Source organism: Leuresthes tenuis, unplaced genomic scaffold, assembly GCF_036924035.1.
Source record: "Leuresthes tenuis unplaced genomic scaffold, fLeuTen1.0.hap1 SCAF_9, whole genome shotgun sequence".
Lineage (NCBI taxonomy): Eukaryota > Metazoa > Chordata > Actinopteri > Atheriniformes > Atherinopsidae > Leuresthes > Leuresthes tenuis.
Window position 1 is genome coordinate 6,851,234 of NW_027325363.1, and position 20,609 is coordinate 6,871,842.

At 39.7% G+C, this 20,609-nt stretch overlaps 1 protein-coding gene across 1 annotated transcript; it reads right to left on the reverse strand.

Moving 5' to 3' along the window:
* Positions 1-82: 82 nt before the first annotated feature.
* On the reverse strand, positions 83-13,587 carry klc3 (kinesin light chain 3). The gene is made up of 14 exons (XM_072392073.1): positions 13,361-13,587; positions 10,726-10,969; positions 9,995-10,060; positions 9,479-9,643; positions 8,570-8,645; positions 7,244-7,386; positions 7,080-7,162; positions 6,898-6,985; positions 3,700-3,801; positions 3,390-3,563; positions 3,166-3,265; positions 2,744-2,915; positions 2,593-2,659; positions 83-2,004 (listed from the first exon to the last, which is right to left on the reverse strand). The coding sequence occupies exons 2-14, from the start codon at positions 10,933-10,935 to the stop codon at positions 1,921-1,923; spliced, it is 1,530 nt and encodes a 509-aa protein (XP_072248174.1). The 5' UTR covers positions 10,936-10,969; positions 13,361-13,587; the 3' UTR covers positions 83-1,920.
* Positions 13,588-20,609: the final 7,022 nt, after the last annotated feature.

Here is a 20,609-nt window from a genome sequence, read left to right on the forward strand (position 1 = left end):
ATACAAACATTCTTCTTTGATGGAGTAAACAGTGTCAGAGTAGCTCAATACTTTAGTTTCTACATTTCTTTTTTTACGTTTTTAAGTGCTTTTTTTAAACAGTTTGTAATTTCTACTGAAACAATGCGACTTCAGGCCTTTAACAAACAAACAGCAGTGACTTCCTGTTCCACAGAAAATGTACAATCAGTATTCCAGGGGAATATTATTATCTAGAAGTACGGTTTTATTTAGATCTGTGTTTTATGTCAAATGCACCTGAGTGTTGGTGGGTTATATATAAAACTAGACTTTATTTAAAGGCATATTACATAAATTAAGGAAAAAGTTAGTTATTTTTGATGCATTATTGCAGATGTTGAATTCAATTCATAAAGTGATTCATCTGGCGGTTTTTCTGAGGGTTTATTTGTTGTGTGAAGTACTTATTTGTGTTCAGTGTTCACATGACAATAGAAAAGAAAACTGTGTGAAACCAAGCTTCTAAAAACCCAAATACTTTGGTTGGGGATCGAATCACTCCAACATGATTCAGATGGGCCTTAGCGCTCCACACATGGTTCAAAGTTGATATTTTTATCAAAATGGCGACATATAAGTGTGTATTATAGCTTAATTTCCAAAGAGGAATCATCCCATTAAGACTGTCGCTCTGCTCTAATAAGACCCTGCTTTTATAACCATAGCGTCATCCGACTAAATCACCATTAAAGTAACTTAAAGACAACATCTGTGCACGAGTTTTACACAGAGTAGGCAGCAGGCTTCAGTTTGGACAATCCTGGAGGATTTCTGATGGGTGAGAAACGCTAACTGCTGCTCAGAAGAGCTAATTTTCACCATCTAAAAAGGACCAAAAACCTTCAGTTTAAACAAACATTACATTGTAGGTTTTTACTCCAAAATGTGCTCCTCTGGTGGCCTTCGTCTAAGCAGCGGTTTGACCACTGTCCATAAGTACTTAACACAACTCAACCACGAATAATAAAAAATAAAATCAGAACATCCTTTTCGGGGTAGATTATATGCTCTGTTGTTACTTTGAGCTAATATGCCTGAGATTCTCCATCCAGCATCACGCTATTCTTTGATTAAACCGTCTTTTAAACTTTAACTGCAGAAAAATGCATAAAAAAATGATATTTCTAAAATTGCAGAGATGACTTACAACCACGGATATTGCAAGAAGGTTTGCTACATACAGCATATATATTTATATTAAGTGCAAAGATATCCTCTTGTCATGTGAGACTCCAGTCTTTACAGTCAGATATGTGCCTTTTTTTCGATGGAGTAACTCACCTGTTTGTTTCCTGATTTTTCCTAAAGTGGAATGTTAAAACGCAGCTGAACTAAATACGTTTGTGTTTCACCATAAAGTTTTATTATTATTATAATTAAACGACCGACATATCCAGAAGGCATTTAAATCGCTTCAAAAGTGTAAACTTTAACTTCACTTCTCTTGAACTAGTGTAACATCCCTGTGCTTTAAAAAGTTTTAAAAATATTTGTGCCTTTTTTAGAAATTTACAACATAAATAGCTTTTTTTTAAAATAGAAAGGTTGTTTAAAAAGGTGCATTAAGACGAGGAAAAACCACCTCAAATGTAACTGGTTTGTATTCCAGATGCAGACAGTTTATATGAAAATATATAGTTTCCTTAAAGTGTAAATTAGCATTTCAAATCTAAAATTATTCATGTTTTATGTAACATTTTAGAAACCAAGAATAAAGACAAATTAAATAAGGAAGGAAATGTTACAGTGAAATGTATACCTATCAGGTAGATTTAATATGTGACCCTTTCTGATTACTATCTGAAGATATTTCACGCTAAGAGAGATTTTTGATCATCGTCTCTGATGTGCTCTGTTCACAGCAGCTAGTTTAGTCATTGTGTTATTCAGGTGTTCGTGTTAGCTGGTCCCACCAAGTGAGCTTCGTCTCGTCAGACTCTGCGTGCTGGTGCTCAGGCCTCGGCTCGCTGTCAGGTGGCTCGACTGAGGAACAAAAGGAAGAACTGATGGATGTCGCATCTACAAATTCAAACGTGTCTCATACATAAAGGCACAGAGTCACTGAGGAAAGAGTCGAAATACTTCAAGAATAAAGTCGAAAATACGTTGAATAAAGTCGAAAATACGTTGAATAAAATCGAATATACGTCGAGATAAAGTCGAAATACATCGATAAAGTAAAAAATAAAATCGAATACGTTGAGATAAAGTTGAAAATACGTGGAATAAAGTCAAATTATGTCAAATAAAGTTGAAAATATGTCGAATAAAGTTGAAATACGTCAAATAAAGTCAAAGTCAAATAAAATTGAAATATGTCGATAAAGTCGAAAATAAAGTAAAAAATACGTTGAGTAAAGTTGAAAATATTTTCGAGAATAACGTCAAAAATACGTGATAAAGTCGAAATACGTCGAGAAAAGAATAAGTTTTAGTAACAAGGAAATTCCACCTTTTCCATTCTTCTCAACATTAGGACATTAAAACAAACAAAAGTCATCTTTTTTTTTTTTTCTTGGCGTGACTAATACTTCTGGTATTTTATCCTAAACGTGTGATCAATCAGCTCACCTTGGTGGCGTCCTGATTGTCTCTGGTTCCAACATTCAACATATTCAGAGAGTTTGCCCTCTTCATCCTGAAAACAAAAGTTCACATAAACCCGAGTGTGGTTTCAGCTTCAGTTACGCTCACACTGGCAGTGTAACACGCAGAGTTTTACCCGGCGTTCCTCGGGGTCATTTCCTCCATTCCAACTCCTTTCAGCTTGCGGACCAGTTTCTCGCTACTTCGGCGTATCGACTCTCTGAGTTTGGTGAAAGAGCCGCTTCGCTTGAGTCCGTCCTGCGTGGAGCCGCTGTCCTCTGCGCCAGACCAGCTGGGACGACCGTCACCTGGAGGATAAAACGCCACTTCTGAGTGCTTTACTAAACCCTGCGGTACACAGGTGTTGTACTTTCTTATGTTGCCCTTTTATTCCAAACACGTGAGTAAAATCTTTCACAAAAGCATTTATCTCATTAAAAAAATGTTGAACCATGAAACCTATCTTTGTGGGGTAGTGTTTTCTCTTCCGGTGGAAGAGAAATGAGTCAAATTAAATGTTAAATGAAGGGTTAAGATGAAAAATCGATATAACTGTACCTTCCACAGATCCAAACTCTTTTTCATGAGCTCTGGTCAGGATCTCTTTGTACAGAGCTTCAGCCTGTCTGTATTTCCCCTGTTTCAGATAGCATGACGCCTGAGAGGGGAAAGCAAATCAAAACCTTTACAGCAGTGATTTAGGATCATCAACATTTATCAAACTAAGATGAATGCAAAGAGGACTCAAAGTGTAACAAACGGTAATCAAAGCCTCCTCTGACCAGGTTGTTCTTGGTCTTGGCCACGTTGGCATCATCTGGTCCCAGCTTGCTCTGGTAGATGTGCAGAGCGCGCTCGTAGTACTGCTCCACTTCCTGGTATTTCCCTTGGTTCTGACACAGCAGAGCCAGGTTGTTCAGCTGCTTGGCCACATCTGGGTGGTCTGTACCCAGAACCTGAGCACAAAGTACAGTGTTCATTCAGAGCTGAGAGTGAGGATCACTTTATGGACTCTTTAAGATTTTCTAATGCTTAATAAATTAATGGTGTTAAGTTACTGAGAATTAAAGGTTATTGTATCCGCTTCCTTACCTTCTCTCTGATCTCCAGAGCTCTTTTACAAAGAGGTTCTGCTTCCTTGTATTTTCCTCTTTTCCCATAAAGAACCGCCAGATTGTTGAGCGTCGCGGCCACCTGCGCACACACAAAAACGCACACTTGGTACGGTTACATGCACAGTTGAGTCGAGCCGCGGTTTCAGCTCGACTTAACAAGTCTGTGGACAGTATGAGGGGAAAAAACACTCAAAACCCCAATTCAAGTGAATGCAGAGCTTGAAGACCTGACCCATTCATTTGAATCAGGGGCTGGAACAGGAAAACATGGAAAACATGCAGGGCCTCAAGGACCAGGATTGGGAAACTGCTCTAACAGAGCAGAGTGGAAACAGGCAGGAATAAACGAGCAGTATTTGGACACGTTAGTCTGGATTCCATATGATTTTGGTCAGGCTAAGGTAATCACTCACTCATTCCCTACTCAAGGAAATAAATGTAGCTATAAAATGAGCTCAACAGAAAAATCTTTCTGACACTACTCTTGGCGCAGGTAATGACGTCATCGCTGTCGCACAATTAAAACGTACCGCATTAATGTCGTCTCACACAATACTTTACTTTACCTTTACTACTGCATTTTTGTAAATTAGAAACTTTTGATTACTGTCCTGTAATTTTTATTTCATATTCTGTTTACTATTTAAGCATAAAGTAAAAAATAAGTCGAGAATAAAGTCAAAATACGTCCAATAAAGTAAAAAATAAGTCGAGAATAAAGTCGAAATACGCCCAATAAAGTAAAAAATAAGTCGAGAATAAAGTCGAAATACGCCCAATAAAGTAAAAAATAAGTCGAGAATAAAGTCGAAAAACGTCCGATAAAGTAAAAAATAAGTCAAGAATAAAGTCGAAATACGTTGAATAAAGTCCTAAAAATATTTCGGACACTACTCTTGGCGCAGGTAATGACGTCATCGCTGTCGCACAATTAAAACGTACCACATTAATGTCGTCTCACACAATACTTTACTTTACCTTTACTACTGCATTTTTGTAAATTAGAAACTTTTGATTACTGTCCTGTAATTTTTATTTCATATTCTGTTTACTATTTAAGCATAAAGTAAAAAATAAGTCGAGAATAAAGTAAAAAATAAGTCGAGAATAAAGTCAAAATACGTCCAGTAAAGTCAAAAATAAGTCGAGAATAAAGTCGAAATACGTCCAAAAAAAGTCAAAAATAAGTCGAGAATAAAGTCGAAATACGTCCGATAAAGTAAAAAATTAGTCGAGAATAAAGTCAAAAAACGTCCGATAAAGTAAAAAATAAGTCGAGATTAAAGTCGAAATACGTCCAATAAAGTAAAAAATAAGTCGAGATTAAAGTCGAAATACGTCCGATAAAGTAAAAAATAAGTCGAGAATAAAGTCGAAATACGTCCAATAAAGTAAAAAATAAGTCGAGATTAAAGTCAAAATACGTTGAATAAAGTCCTAAAAATCTTTCTGACACTACTCTTGTGCAGGTGCAGGTAATGATGTCATCGCTGTCGCAGAATTAAAACGTACCACATTAATGTCGTCTCACACAATACTTTACTTTACCTTTACTACTGCATTTTTGTAAATTAGAAACTTTTGATTACTGTCCTGTAATTTTTATTTCATATTCTGTTTACTATTTAAGCATAAAGTAAAAAATAAGTCGAGAATAAAGTAAAAAATAAGTCGAGAATAAAGTCAAAATACGTCCAGTAAAGTAAAAAATAAGTCGAGAATAAAGTCGAAATACGTCCAAAAAAAGTAAAAAATAAGTCGAGAATAAAGTCAAAATACGTCCAGTAAAGTAAAAAATAAGCCGAGAATAAAGTCGAAATACGTCCAAAAAAAGTAAAAAATAAGTCGAGATTAAAGTCGAAATACGTCCGATAAAGTAAAAAATAAGTCGAGAATAAAGTCGAAATACGTCCGATAAAGTAAAAAATTAGTCGAGAATAAAGTCAAAAAACGTCCGATAAAGTAAAAAATAAGTCGAGATTAAAGTCGAAATACGTCCAATAAAGTAAAAAATAAGTCGAGATTAAAGTCGAAATACGTCCGATAAAGTAAAAAATAAGTCGAGAATAAAGTCGAAATACGTCCGATAAAGTAAAAAATTAGTCGAGAATAAAGTCAAAAAACGTCCGATAAAGTAAAAAATAAGTCGAGATTAAAGTCGAAATACGTCCAATAAAGTAAAAAATAAGTCGAGATTAAAGTCGAAATACGTCCGATAAAGTAAAAAATAAGTCGAGAATAAAGTCGAAATACGTCCGATAAAGTAAAAAATAAGTCGAGATTAAAGTCGAAATACGTCCGATAAAGTAAAAAATAAGTCGAGAATAAAGTCGAAATACGTCCGATAAAGTAAAAAATAAGTCGAGAATAAAGTCGAAATACGTCCAAAAAAAGTAAAAAATAAGTCGAGATTAAAGTCGAAATACGTCCGATAAAGTAAAAATAAGTCGAGAATAAAGTCGAAATACGTCCGATAAAGTAAAAAATTAGTCGAGAATAAAGTCAAAAAACGTCCGATAAAGTAAAAAATAAGTCGAGATTAAAGTCGAAATACGTCCAATAAAGTAAAAAATAAGTCGAGATTAAAGTCGAAATACGTCCGATAAAGTAAAAAATAAGTCGAGAATAAAGTCGAAATACGTCCGATAAAGTAAAAAATAAGTCGAGATTAAAGTCAAAATACGTTGAATAAAGTCCTAAAAATATTTCGGACACTACTCTTGGCGCAGGTAATGATGTCATCGCTGTCGCAGAATTAAAACGTACCGCATTAATCTCACGAAACGTTGCATGATGGGACATCTTGCTCCGGTTAGTGACCATCGGATGCTCTACATTTCGCGGTGAATTGTGGGAGACATTGAGTGCACGATATAGTGAACATTAATAATCACTAAACATTCGGACACCACTACAGAATGGCGTGGTCACTATATAGTGGTTAGGGAGTGATTTCAGACACAGACTAACACAATAATTAGGTTTTCTCACCTAAAATAAGACAGCATTATTAGGAAATACGTGGAATCAAACGAATGCTGCATCTCATGACCAAGAAATGTTTCGCAGCTTTGCTCAGATTTTAAAAATGTAATTAAGACAAAACAAAACACTTTGCAGTTTAATCCGTTTGAACCATCTCATTAGAAGTTGTCAGCGTTGGAGCAGAACTTACAGCAGGATGATCAATTCCCAGAGTTTTCTCCCTGATCGCCAGCGCGTCGTTCAGCAGGTTCGCCGCCTCTTTGTATTTGTTCTGATCCCTACAGTCAAAAATATAAAAACACTTCCGTTAACAAAGTTGTGAGAATAAATCAAATGAAACAACCACATGTCTCAGAGAGGTGATGAAGTCACCTGTACACGAGCGCCAGTATATTCAGCATGGTGGCTACGTCCGGGTGGGTGTGGCCTGAGGACTTCTCCAGGTCTTCCAGAGCCTGTTGAGAAATGATCATCGGACGCATCAGTCGACGCTCTGCAGACGTTTGGAGGACCAGTAAAGGTGAAGCACCTCTCACCTGTTTGCAAAGCGGCACGGCGACCTCGTACCGTCCCTGTGAAGCGTACTGGATGACCAGGTTGTGGAGCGTTCGAAGGCGGGCGGGAATCTCGTAGCCGCCCTGCTGGGCTGCGGCTGCTGCGCTGCTGTGAGGCTGGGACACTGAAACAAGGACAGGATCAGTTCTTACAGCCCAAACGATTGTAAGAAAAGTGTATTTATAACAGGCAGGTTTACAGGGAAAGCTTTACCAAGATTTAATTAGATCATTTTGAAATGATCTGACTGGAATAAAAAGCCATGTTTAGCCGCAGCGTAGTCTGACTCGGGTGGATGACAACTGGTGGTATAAGCATTCAAACTGGCAGCTTAATCTAACAGTTTTCTCCTCCGTCGGCTTTGCTTGTTGCAACGAGACAGACCTTCTGACAGTGGTGTGCACAGACTTTTTGAAGGGCAGGGCGGAGAGGAAAAAAGGGGCACATATAGCGCGTCCTCACCACTGTAGAGGGCAGTTTAACATGCGTTTTGGCTCCCCAGAGGACACCTGAGGGCACTTTAACATGCGTTTTGGCTCCCCAGAGGACACTTGAGGGCAGTTTAACATGCGTTTTGGCTCCCCAGAGGACACCTGAGGGCACTTTAACATGCGTTTTGGCTCCCCAGAGGACACCTGAGGGCACTTTAACATGCGTTTTGGCTCCCCAGAGGACACTTGAGGGCAGTTTAACATGCGTTTTGGCTCCCCAGAGGACACCTGAGGGCACTTTAGCACACTCCCCCCACCCTGCGTTGTTTTGCTCCACACTATGAAGAATACGTTTACAACATTTTCTGTCCAGAGGAGATGATTTACTCAATGATCTCACCAGGAGAAGTTCCCCTTTAAGCCCTGTGCGCATGTTAAACTGTCTTCTTATTCTTATATCAAAGATAATGTCATATAAGAGGAATTAATTCAGCTTCCTCCAACAGGTTTTACTCCTCTGAGGTATCACATGCTACAGTCTCACGCAGATGCTCAAAGTGTAACACCAGGGCCTGAAATGTGTTTGTTGTGTGCCGGCAGGTACTTAAAAATCAGGAGGAGCAGCGAAACTCATTAGATAATTATATAAACCCATTTACACATAAACAAATGAGCATTTTTTCCAGCTTCACTTCTTTAGTTTCTGAGTCTTTCAGCACTGAGAGTCTGAATGCCATTCAGACTAAATAAAGTCATTCCAGGCCTTTAAAACATCTGCAAAAGATGATCTCTGTGGCGACTGCTTTGGCAAACTAGCTCTTTATGTTTCAAAAAGCTTGCCTTAAACCCACATTTTACACCCCAGTAGAGCCTTACTCTGTGACTGTTCCTCGTCGTCTGCAGGAAACAAGTCATCCAGAGACTCCCTGTTAGAAGAAGGGTCTTTGTCATCCTGCAGGGACAAAAAACATCAGTTTTATTCCAACAATCTGTCTGTTTTAGGCACAATAAGCTCTACGTTGCTGGTAGAACTGATGATTATGATTATATTTCGTCTGTAAAGGTGAGAGGTTCACCTCAGAAACTGCCTGAGGCGGTGATGTGTCAGAGTAGAACCTCTGAGGTCCTTTAGCTTTAAAATATAATAACAATGGCTTTTCTAAAATCCTGTAAACGTCACTCATCAGCCACATGACCTTCTTCCACTGCTCCAGAGTCCAATCTTTATGTTAGCTAGCGAACTGGGTCATGATGTCACCAAAGTGATCACCGATCACGATCGAGATTTTTTTCCGACCGCATTTCTTGATGGTTCCTCACGATCCTTCGAGTCTTTATGAAGACGTTGGACAGCTCTTAACCCAATTTTAGCTGTTCCAGCGATCTCTGCAGATGTTTTCTTTGCTTGATTCATGCTGATAATCTGACCCTTTCCAAACAGATTAACATCTTTTCCACAACCACAGGAGGCGTCGTCCAACGTGTTTGTTTAAGAAATGCGAAGCTGCTCACTGCATCATTTAGGGTTAAATAACTTGTTGCCATCCCTGCAGTAATTATCCGTTGGGAGACTCTTACCTATTTGCTTAGTTAAATCCAGGTGGTGACTTTTTTTGTACATTCAGCAATCTGATAGTCAGGTTGAAGAGGCTCAAAATAGCAGGTTTAGTCAGTGGAGCTTGTTTTTAATCATCGTTTGGTGCAACCAGTTTGGTGATTAAGAACAGCAACCTTCTTCCTGAACATTCACACATGAGTTTGGGTTTGAATGCCGTTTGTCCTCACCAGAGGTGGTTCATCCTGGTCGTATTTGCGTATGGATGACATAAACTGCAGGTGTCGGTTCTGCTCCTCCAGGGTGACCACCTCCTGCTCCTTGTCCTGCAGCCGCTGCTGAGCGCCGGCCAGTTCGTCCCTCAGCCACTGGTTCTCCTGACAGAGACGACGCACCTGTCAAACCAGTCGGATGCAAAGAAGAAGTTCAAGAGCATGAAAGAAAAACAAGAAAGGAGGAGAAGGGCAGAAAAAGAAAGGGTAACATGACAAAAGCGAGAGGAACAAGATTGAAAATGAAGAAAGATGGAGGAAAAGAAGGTTAAAACAGATGATTATGAGAAAAAGAAGATGGAGGAGGGTTAGCGTAAGAGAAGTATTCTTTATGTTAAAAAAAAAGCAGAAAAACCTGGAGTGAAACAGCTGAATTCTCATCATGAAAACAGGAAACGAATCATTGGACTGCAGTCAGTCATTAAAATAGTCACTTTATACATTAAATATGCACGTATACGATGTAAAACTCACTTGAGCTCGAAGCTTTTGCTTCTCCGCCTCCAGCGAACCGAGATGAGCCGACAGAGCCATCATCACCTGGAGGAAATAATGTAAATTAATGACAAATATACAATATATGGACATACATTTTTATTTTAGTACTTTGTTTTTACTCTGGTTCTGAAACGTCACATCTTTTTAACAGTGCCTGCCTTTAGTCTTTAATTTTTTTTGCTTTAAATAATATACTTGTGTTGTTTTGGTCACTTTTACAGTAATTATTAGTATTTCTGTTTCTTTAAATGGTTCCTCTTTGTGGAGACATACTTATACACAGCCTGTTGTCTAAGCAAAATCTGTGGACTTTTAAGTTTCTTTGGGGTTTAAAAGCAAAACAAACATTTTTTTGAATGAACAGTACTTGCAGGCCCCTCCCCCTCCCTCTCTGCTGGGCTTAAGCTTTGCCTCCCAAGCCCCTGATTTTCTGTTTTCTGCCTTATCGTCAGAAGCAGTTTTAGCAAATATAGAAAAAAGTTTTTTTTATAAAACCTGATTAATGCTGATTGTAAATCTTGAGGTAGGTAAAAAATAAAAAAAAATGTTTTACTAATGGAGTGCCTTGATTAAGATACATCTCCATCTATTCCCATTCTGGCTACGAAGTTCTTCTTTAAGTCGTGTTACCGTCAGACTCATCGATCCCTACAGGATCCTGCATATCATAAAGCTAACTGAGGGTTTGGTTTCTGCTCTGTTCGGACCTGTGCCTCGCTCAGCCCCAGCTCTATCCTCTCCAGTGATTGGCGGATGATGCCGCTCTTCTCCTGCTCAACGCTGCCGCTGTCCACCGCCGGCCGGCTCTCCATCGCCTCCTGCAGGCTCTCCAGCAGGCTGCGGTTCTCTCCTCTCAGAGCTTCCAGCCCTGCGATCACCTGCTGGGTGTTGCACAGAATCTCCTCTGCCGACAACATGGCTCCCGCTCCGAGGTTCCTCCTCTAAGAACACCTGACGTGGACAGAGACATGTAAAGAGTGAGGACTGGGCTGCAGTGGAGCGACAAAGAAGGGGAAGAAGTTTAAAACTGACAGAAACTTTACTAAACATGAGTCTGAGTGTTTTCACATCCCTTCAATTCTGGTCTGATCAGAGGCAGCGAGAGGAAGTGGGCATCTGGAAATAAAAAGGAAACGCTACAAACAAAACAGCTGCCAGAATGAGCTGATTTAAAGGCTCTGTACATTCAGTTGTTTTAGGAGTTTAAAGTGTAAGAAAAACAACTCGATATGAGGCCCTAATGTCACGAGCCAGCTTTGAAGTGGGTTCTGGTGAAGGTGAGGCCGAAATGAAAGGCAGATTTAGGCGATGACTGATGGATGTGTGGCAGCCACACTCACCCTGAGTCAGTGATGTCAGAGAAGGCCAAACAAGGGCCGTAAGTTGTTTTATATTCATCAGTTTGCTGTTGCTGCACACTTTAGGTGATGGGTGTGTTCCCCGCGGTAAGAAATAGTTTCACTTACCCGTGCACCTCACCTGGTGTGATGATTGCAGGGGTGGGGACAAACAGCAGCAGCGTATAAGTCTTGTATTATGCTTCTTTTGTGTTTGTGGGGTTTTCTTTTGCACGTTTGGAAGCAACTGGAATTGAATGTGTTCGGCTACGTTGGGATGTGGAGAATAAAGCGGACAAAAGATGCTCAGCAGTTACACGCTTGTGCACGCCATCAGTGATCACCTGCGTTTAGCCTTCTGCAACTGAAGTAGGAAACTTTGGACAGTTAGCTGTAAAACTGTAGAAAACTGTTGACAAAGGCCACGTTTGGACCATGCTTTCAGTGATTCTCTGGAAATGAATCAGTAAAACAAAGGAGAAGAGAGAAAACCACCACAAGCAGACAAAAAGCAACCACAGACATGAAAAATGACCACAAAACTATTCAAGAGTTGCTAATTAACTGAAGGGAGGCACACGTGGTCCTATTCATATGATCATTTGGCTATGCAGACACTTTAACTACCCCGTGTGGACGTGTTATTGCTCCACAGGACATAGTAAAGGTGAGAATAAAGGACAAACTCTCCTGCAAAGTCTCTCCTTAAAACAAGCATCCATGTTGTTATTCTGCTACTTCGAACTCTGGTGTGTTTCTCTAAAAAAGGGAAACCGATTCAGACAAACGAGACACTCTATGGGCAGGTCCAGAGGGGCACTAAGCCTGCTGAAGCCCGTCCAGTCACTGATGAGGGAAGGTTGGATGGAAATAACTTAGATGTCGATTGTTAAGAAGAAACTGATATTTCCAATGAGACAAAGCAGCAACAACCATGATGTCAAAATCCAGCATGGCAGCCCATGCAGATAAAGTGTTTATCAGCTCTTCTGACAGCTTGTGTGTAATTAAATCGGTCCCACACACAGTCGTACTGTCATCTATCAGTGAACGTGCTGCTGTGCTGTTTGCAAATGCAAAACACAACAGTGTGCTTATCACCTTGTTTTGTTCATCGCTCGTAGTTTGGTCAGTTTGCACAACAATAAGAAAATCCTTCTGTTTGATCCAGTTTTGATTTCAGCACCAGATAAACGCAGGATCAGACTGCACCACATTTGGTCCAATAAAGCTGCACATTTTTAAGCATCAGTCTCTGAGATGTGAACAATAAACTGTTTTTATTAACACTATGCAACTTCAAGGAGCTGTTTGCAGCTCTGAACAGATCAAAAACAACCGATAAGAACCACAAAACAACCCAAAATCTCCATAAATCTGAATATATGCCCTTGAGCAAGGCACCGTACCCCCCCCCCCCCCCCCCCCATGCTCCCCGGGCGCTGTGATTGGCTGCCCACCGCTCCAGTATATATAGCATCTTTCTCCAAGAGTGTGTGACCCTGTGCATGTGCATGTGTGTGTTTAACAGGTGCCAACCTGGATGCGTTACATGCGGAGGAGTAATTTCGTGTATTTACAGTCTTAATAAAGTCTTATAAACGGTGCCATGTTTGTTCGTCTGCCCAAACAGCCTCTGAATGGCGGATAAAATCAGAGAATAGGACAGTAAGTATTCGCTGGACTGTTGTCATTCCCAGTCAGTGCAGTCAGGTGATTTCATTATTTAATACAGACAGAAACCAGAGAACGTGCAGGCGCGCGCGCGCGCACACTTTCTGCGTGCTTTGTTTACTGTGGGCGGCGCAACAGGCCTCAGCGTCAGTTCACATTTTTAACGCATTTAACGTGTCCGCTGAGGCTGAAAATAGCCCCGGCTGCTTCCACGAACAAAACACAACTACGGTTGATAATTCTGCACCTCAAACCATCACAAATATTCAGATACGCGCACGCGGAATTGCTTTCAAACCCGCAACAATAGAAAAAGTTATTTATAGCCTACCTGCTAAGTCCAGGCTCCTGCGGCGTGGTTTCGTCTTTGTGTCCACTCAGAAGTAGAAATGAGTATTTCTATTAGTGGGGGCCGGGCGGGTTAGTAACAGCGGAACATTTCCCCTCACAAATTAGGTTTTTTTAAGTGATGGACAGGTGAGAAGGTGAAAAGCAGAGGCTGTAAATCATTCACCTGACGCCTCCTCGGCTCTCAGCTCCTCCTGTCAGCACCAAGCAAACAGCAGCACAGCGACACTTCCGCTGGGAAACTTTACAGTAAAAGTGGGATTAATGCACACGTCTCCGCCTCATCTTATTTAACACGAAACACCTGTAAAAGAACTGCTGTGAAGAGGCAGGTGCCCAGAGAAAACTAAAATCCTTTCTCCGTCTGACTAGAAAACTCATGAATTGGACATAAACCCAAGGAGCTATAATTTCTGTCTGAACTGACTTTTACCCAACTGTAGTTTATACCTGGAATCCAAGTTTTTCTCAGCCTCGTATACATAAATATATTCAGCTCAGTCAAACTAAAACAGGTGACGCTACCTTTCCAGTAATGAACTGATCCTTAAATATAAAAACAGTAGAAAAAACAAACTAAAACATCTAAGTGCTCTACAGCCTGTTCACCACCTTAGACTTTAAAAGCTGCTTTTATTGTGTAGCTTTAGTGTCGTTACTTCCTGTTTATGTACAGTTATTTCTGCGCTCTTCACGAGGCGTAGGACTTTACCTGATCCCATATTTCCCATCATCCACCGCGGTGCCGGGGCTGACCGTGATATTCTGCCCGGGGCAAGGCCGCCTATCTGCGGGAGAGATGAACTGCCTGCCGGAGGAGACCTTTTTTTTTCTTTCTTTCTTCCTTGCTTTCTTTATTTATTTTTTTCTGAAATGTATGGAAAATGTGTGGAGATTTTATTTTATTTAAACTCTTCTACTACAGATCCTCCATCTTTTTCTCCTCCTCCTCTAAGACCGATTCATTAATATTATTTTAAAATTAACTACATACACTGAGTTAAAAGCAGACATGTTTAACTCGTTTGACAAATGGAAACGGTGTAAATATATAACTTTGAAAACACAACTAACTTAGTTTGAAAAGAGCTGCCGGTTCATTAAGTGTATCGGATCTTGTGGTCATTTATACAGTATTTGTTAGTATGGTTCAGAGCAGAAACACAGTTATCAGTATTTTTCTAATATGTACACACCTTCATTCAGGGTGTTATTGTTTCTTTAGTTTCTGTTCATCACTGTTTTCTCATGTTGCTGCTGCCTGGTCGCAGATTAACACTAAGTGAGATTAACAGGAGGGTCTGTGAGCTTAGAGGTCACAGAGTGGGGTCTGCATTAGTCTTATTAATGTCACATTAGTTAAGCTGAAGGAACGAGGTTTAAGGAAAAGGTTCCTTTGAGTTACACTAAGACTCATTTACAGGGAATCAGTGGGGTTGAAGCCCGGTGGCTTAACATGAATCAACAGTAAACAGGATGTTAATAACAGGAGCCACATTTACTCGTGGATTTCCAGGCCCTGTTTTGTTTGTTTTTATGGAAGCTTTCTCTTTAAAAATGCTAAACATGGGAGGACAATATCAAAATTAATTGATTAATAAGTGTTTGTGGTAGGCAGGTTGCTGCTTATTGTGTTTTTTACTGCAAATCTTTGCAATTATTTCTAGCAGGAAATACTGAGCTACATCTTCTCAGTGACTTTTTCTTGGTTTCCTGAAGTCACATCAGGAGGTTTAATAAATAACGCATTAACCTGTGTGACGTTTGTGGTTTAATGTGTGTTGGACAAACCAAATGAGCCCTGAAACAACAAATATCAGAGCAGAAAACACACAAGTGCCGCAGGATTCAGAGTCAGAAACCAGTCAGGGGAGACCATCTATGTTCTTACCTTTTATACCCAAAGAGGATAAAAAGATAAAAGGGATAACATAACATTTATACCTTAATACACCTTAATAATTATCTGTTTATCCTTTCTTAACAAATTTACAAGAAGGGATAATGTGAGTCAGTTCAGAAGGATGTTCACACAATAAAATGTGTTATAAATATAGATAAATCGTTGCTGAAGGCAGCGACAAAGAGCAAAAGCTTTAATTAGGGATCTGAAGGGGGCAACAGACTGACTTCAGTGTCCGAAAAGTTCAGTGAGAAGTGGGTTCTGATGGTTCTGATGCCCCTTAGTTACAAAGTGTGACATTTTCTGTGGAGGTTTTAAATGTTAATGCAGGATCTCTTCTTTTCAACATATGGATGACTGTATGAGTTTTACATCTGGGAATTTAACCCTCGTTTATGCAGGACCATCATATATTTACTGTCAAACTCTGTGGCTCAAAGTCTCTTCTTTGCTCAGTGTTTGACTCCACTTTATTTGCATATACAATTAAATTCAATTCAATTTAGCTTTATTTATGTAGCGGCTAATCACAATAAAAAGTCATCTTAAGGCCCCTGAAAGATACAGTCCAACTGAAGCCAAATATAATCCAATTAGTTTTAATTAAACTGAGTGATAATGCAAATAAAATAATAAGCATTAACGAAAGAGGAAAACTACATTTTAAAAGTAAGATCCAGACTGAAGAAGGACGGCCGCCTGCCTGGATGTATTCAGACATCAGGGTTTATGTAAAGTTCCTTTATCATTCTGTGGGTTGTGTCTGCAGCACAGCCAGTGATTCACTTGAAGAAAAAGATCTAATAGCTTTATTCTCGGTGCAACACTGATACAGCAGCTTCACCTTCTGCTCTGTTCAGCCCACTAAACCTTTCTACAAACCTCAATGACCTTTATAATAACTGTTATTTCTCCATTTTTAAGTTGAGTGTTACTGAGTTACTGTTGTGTTTCCACTTGCATTTAAGAATTAATTAAGTCACTGTTGGGATGGGTGTTGGGTTTCCCTCACACACACATGCTCAACTCTAATGAGGCATTTGACTCGCTCTGATGACTGAATATATCACAGTTTCATTTTGCTGTCACCTCACAGTTGCACAGTTCAAGTGTCCCACTCTGAGGATGCATTAACAACACAGCATACCGATACAGCGCTAAAGCCAAAAATAACTACATCTTGACTGTGTGTCATCATTTATTCAGCTACATCTTCTCTTTTTTCTTCACACAGAAGACACAAGGCATCAGATTCTTGACTGATATGAAGCTTGTGTAAAAGTGTCAGATAATGAATCAATGCTGAGATTAGAAAGGTGGTGGGACTGCACACTGGCTTTAAAAAAGCACTCACACGGTACGTTGAAATGGACATGAATGAGCATAAGAGAAGAGGATGATACCGCTGAGGTGTGCATGGACACACATGCTCGAATGATTATGCAACAGACACACACACAGAGGACTCAGCAGGGTTCACATACTACAGCTGTCCTGGACGACATCCCAGTACTGTAAAATTAGAAATGAATGACTTATAGAATGAATGGCAACAATGACACATACATGACAACCGTGGGTCTGGTATCACAAGGCTGAAACAATGGTTCTGACAAGATTTAAATAAAGTTCATGGTTAAAATAAGCCTGGTTTCTGAGGAGCTTCCTGCTGAATCCGAATAGCGTTTAAAGGTCCAATATACCATCTTGTAAAACCACTGGGTGTCACAGTCGAGCAGAAGAATAAACTAAACCAAAGCCGAGGAGCCTCGGTGTTCTTCAAGAAGCTATAGATTTTACCAGCAAAGAACAAAGTTAACTCGGACTGTACTCGTAAGATCATCATTGCGCTGCTTTAATCAACACCATGCAAAAAACAGTTCTATTTTCCAAATGGGGTGTATGTGAGAGCGAATTCAGCCCATGTGTGAAAACAGCTGAAGTCTACAGCTACAACAGACCAGCAGCAGGAGCACTTATACAAGGAGGAGACAATCAGCTACTTGATTTAGCTATAGTTGGGTTATGCTCCTTATCCTTAGCGATAGTTGAAATGGGTACAGTGCCACCTATCATACCAGTGATTCAATTCATTCACCGCTATATATCCAAGGATAATTACCCTCAGATAAGGAGCATAACCCAACTATAGCTAACATGCTAATCTGCAGGAAAATATCAACATGAGGAGACACAGCAAGAGGGTTTCTTTGCCACTAGTACTCGATTTTTCAATTTATTTTGGCTTTAAGCAGTTGTGTTTAAAGCTAGATGCTAATATTAGCCTTTAAACATATTCACAATGTACATGCTAACAATATAGTGTTTAAAAGGTCATTTGTTTCTCATGTTCCTCATCTAAGCTTAGCATGCTAACAGGCTAATAAGCATTGAAACAATCAACATGAGGAGACAGCAAGGGGCTTTTCATTGCCGATAATTCTCAATATTTCTATTTATTTTAGCTTTAAACATCTATGTTTATAACTACATGCCAATGTAAACATTAAAAACATGTTCACAATATCAAATGCTTACATTACAATGTTTAAAAGATCATTTATTTATCATGTTCCTCATCTTAGCTTAGCATGCTAACATGCTAGTCAGCAGTGAAATATCAACATAAGGAGACCAAGCAAAGGGCCTTTCATTGCTGCTAATTCTCTATGTTTCAATTTATTTTAGCTTTATGCTGCCATGTTTAAAACTAAATGCTAATATTAGCTTTTAAAGATGCTCACAATGCCACGAGCTGACATTATAATGTTCAAAATGTATTTTGTTTCTCCTGTTTCTCATCTTAACGCATGCTACTCGCTAATCAGCACTAAACAAGCTGGAATTGTCATTGGTGGGAATGTTTTGGGTTTCTGTAATATGGCTGACTAGATCACCAAAGTCAAAAAGATTCATCATCTGGGGACCACAAATATCAAATTTCTTGGCAATTCATCATGTTATGCAGATGTATTTCAGTCTGGACCACAGGCGTGGACTGCTGAGGCAGTGTTAGCATCCTTTGAGCTATGCAACTAGTAAGGTCAGGAAAGACCTTTTCTATGTTACAGCAGTGAAGGCATCACACAAAACCTCATACAGGGGTGTTAAGCCAAATATGAAATTAAATACAACAAATATTAAGTGTTAATTCAGAGTTATGCTCTGAGTGCATCCTGTCTTATGAGTAGTCCTGCTGAGTTACTAAAGAAATATGAAATTCACCAATCTGCTCATGTCAGGGGGGATGAATAGAGGGGACTGATGGACTGGCAGCTGAGTCAAAGTAATTCAATAGGAAGAGCTGTCGTTGGAGGACCTGGTGAGGCGACACTAAAGATAGAAATCCACGCCCCTCCCTCCCCTCAGCTCCCTCAAGAGTATCTCATGTTTCATTGTCAGCTCTCGTCCGTCACCTTCACAGAATACACAAAAAAATCACAGAAATTCAAAACTACTTTGTAAAGATAATGTAAACTCGTTACATCATTGTAAATAAGTAGCCTTGTGCAGATGGATGGATAATCAAGATTGTTTCTTCATCCCCATGAAACTGATGATATCATCTTTCAGTTTTTGCCGTTTCTTTTTATATCTCCATAATTTCCCCTAATTTGTGTCCATTTTCTGTTGCTTATGATATCATGTTACTGATCACCCTGAATGTGGTGGTGTTCTCTCCCACAAGCTCACTATTAAACCCAAATCCATAAAATACAACCAAAGACGATTACAGGACATAAAACAAGTGTCTCCAGTTTTTATATAATTTCTTAGTAACCTTAGTAATACTCACCCAAACAAAGCAGTAGTCCTTCCCAGCATCTGTAAACTTTTATAGACAGACATACCTCAACCACTCTGGGTCTGATTCCACTTCCTTAACACACCATGCTTCTTTTTCTTTAAAACAAACAAATTAAGCTGGAGAAGCCCAAGATTCGATCATGTTCCTGCAAATTAGTTTTAGAACAAGGCCAGACTTAGTGTGAAACAAGGCATTTTTAGAAGCTGCTGTTTCTGACACCAGTAGTAACGTGAAAAGTCGTGAGGCAGAATATCTGTAAGCAGACTTTGTGTTTTAATGACACAAATCCAACCACACACAATGGGTTCACCATCAGGTCAGATTTATGTCCGAAATTATTTGCATTTTCTAATTATCTTTTTTCTGTGAAAACAAAGATTTTCTAAATATTTCTCTATTGCTGGTTGGATGATGTTTGCTGGTATTTCTGGCACTTTGTTATGATGCATGACCACAGCAATGAGAAAGTTGTCAGCATGTGGGAGCAGCTGATTGAGCTTTCTAATGCCTAGAATAAGACCCCAAACCCAGACGAGCTGAAGAGGAGACGTCCAGGATGAGGACGTTTAAACCATTTCTGCCCTTGAGTATCATGGGAAATGAGAGCACTGATGGATAAAATGGAAGGAAATATTACTTGTTTCTCTGAGTCATGGCTGCAGGAACAACTCTAACACCTCTCTACTCAGCTTTAAGACTATATGGGTTATAGAGGCAGGCAGAGAGGTAACAGTAAAGGAGGAGCTTGTTAACAACAGCTGGTGTAATCCTGGACCTGTCACTGAGAAGGAGAGTCTCTGCAGCCCAGATGTTGAACTGCTGGCTGTGAGTCCACTGAGAGTTTCACCTTGGTAACCTGCTGACGCTGTGTGTGACATCACCAGCTAAGTTGTTGCCGAGCTACACAAACAATGCCCCAATCTATTAATGCCGATATCTGAAGATTTCTACTCCACCTTCCTCACTGCTACAACTTTCTACATGTTTGTGAGCTGATTTATATCTTATTTGTTCTGTTATCTGTCTATATTATAATTTACTGAAGCAATATAATCTCCCTTTGGGGATTATTAAATTATATTAAACTCAACTGAACTGTGATGGACACAGTTGTCATTGCCCTCACGCTCCTTCAAAGCCACTGAGTCTGAGTGAAGGTTTTTCCGCCTGTTCCACCTCTGACGTAACAGTCGGTTTTGTTCTTTGTCGATGACCTCCAACTCGACTCCACGAGGAGCATAGCTCCAGACAGCGTTGCTCTTGGAATCTCAGGACCTCACGCATCTCCACGATGACAAGGCAGCGATCTACAGAGAAGTTGCTTTGTGACATAAAGCTAATTAGTGTTACAGAAAATGACAGAAGCAAACAGAAATGTGAAGGATAATCAGATGAAATGAAACAAGTGAAACTAAATCCCACTCCTTCAGTTTTTTACTAAACCAATCACAAAGCCTTACGCCTCATTGGCCGAATCAGGGTGACTCCTCATTCAATCCTGCTCATTCTATTCCAGTCATT

Coding starts and splice junctions, on each gene's coding strand:
- klc3 (XM_072392073.1), bottom strand. CDS start 10,935: ATGTTGTCGGCAGAGGAGATTCTGTGCAACACCCAGCAGGTGATCGCA. Junction 10,061..10,725: donor TGGGGCTGAGCGAGGCACAG/GTCCGAACAGAG, acceptor TATTTCCTCCAG/GTGATGATGGCTCTGTCGGC. Junction 6,986..7,079: donor ATACTGGCGCTCGTGTACAG/GTGACTTCATCA, acceptor TTTTGACTGTAG/GGATCAGAACAAATACAAAG.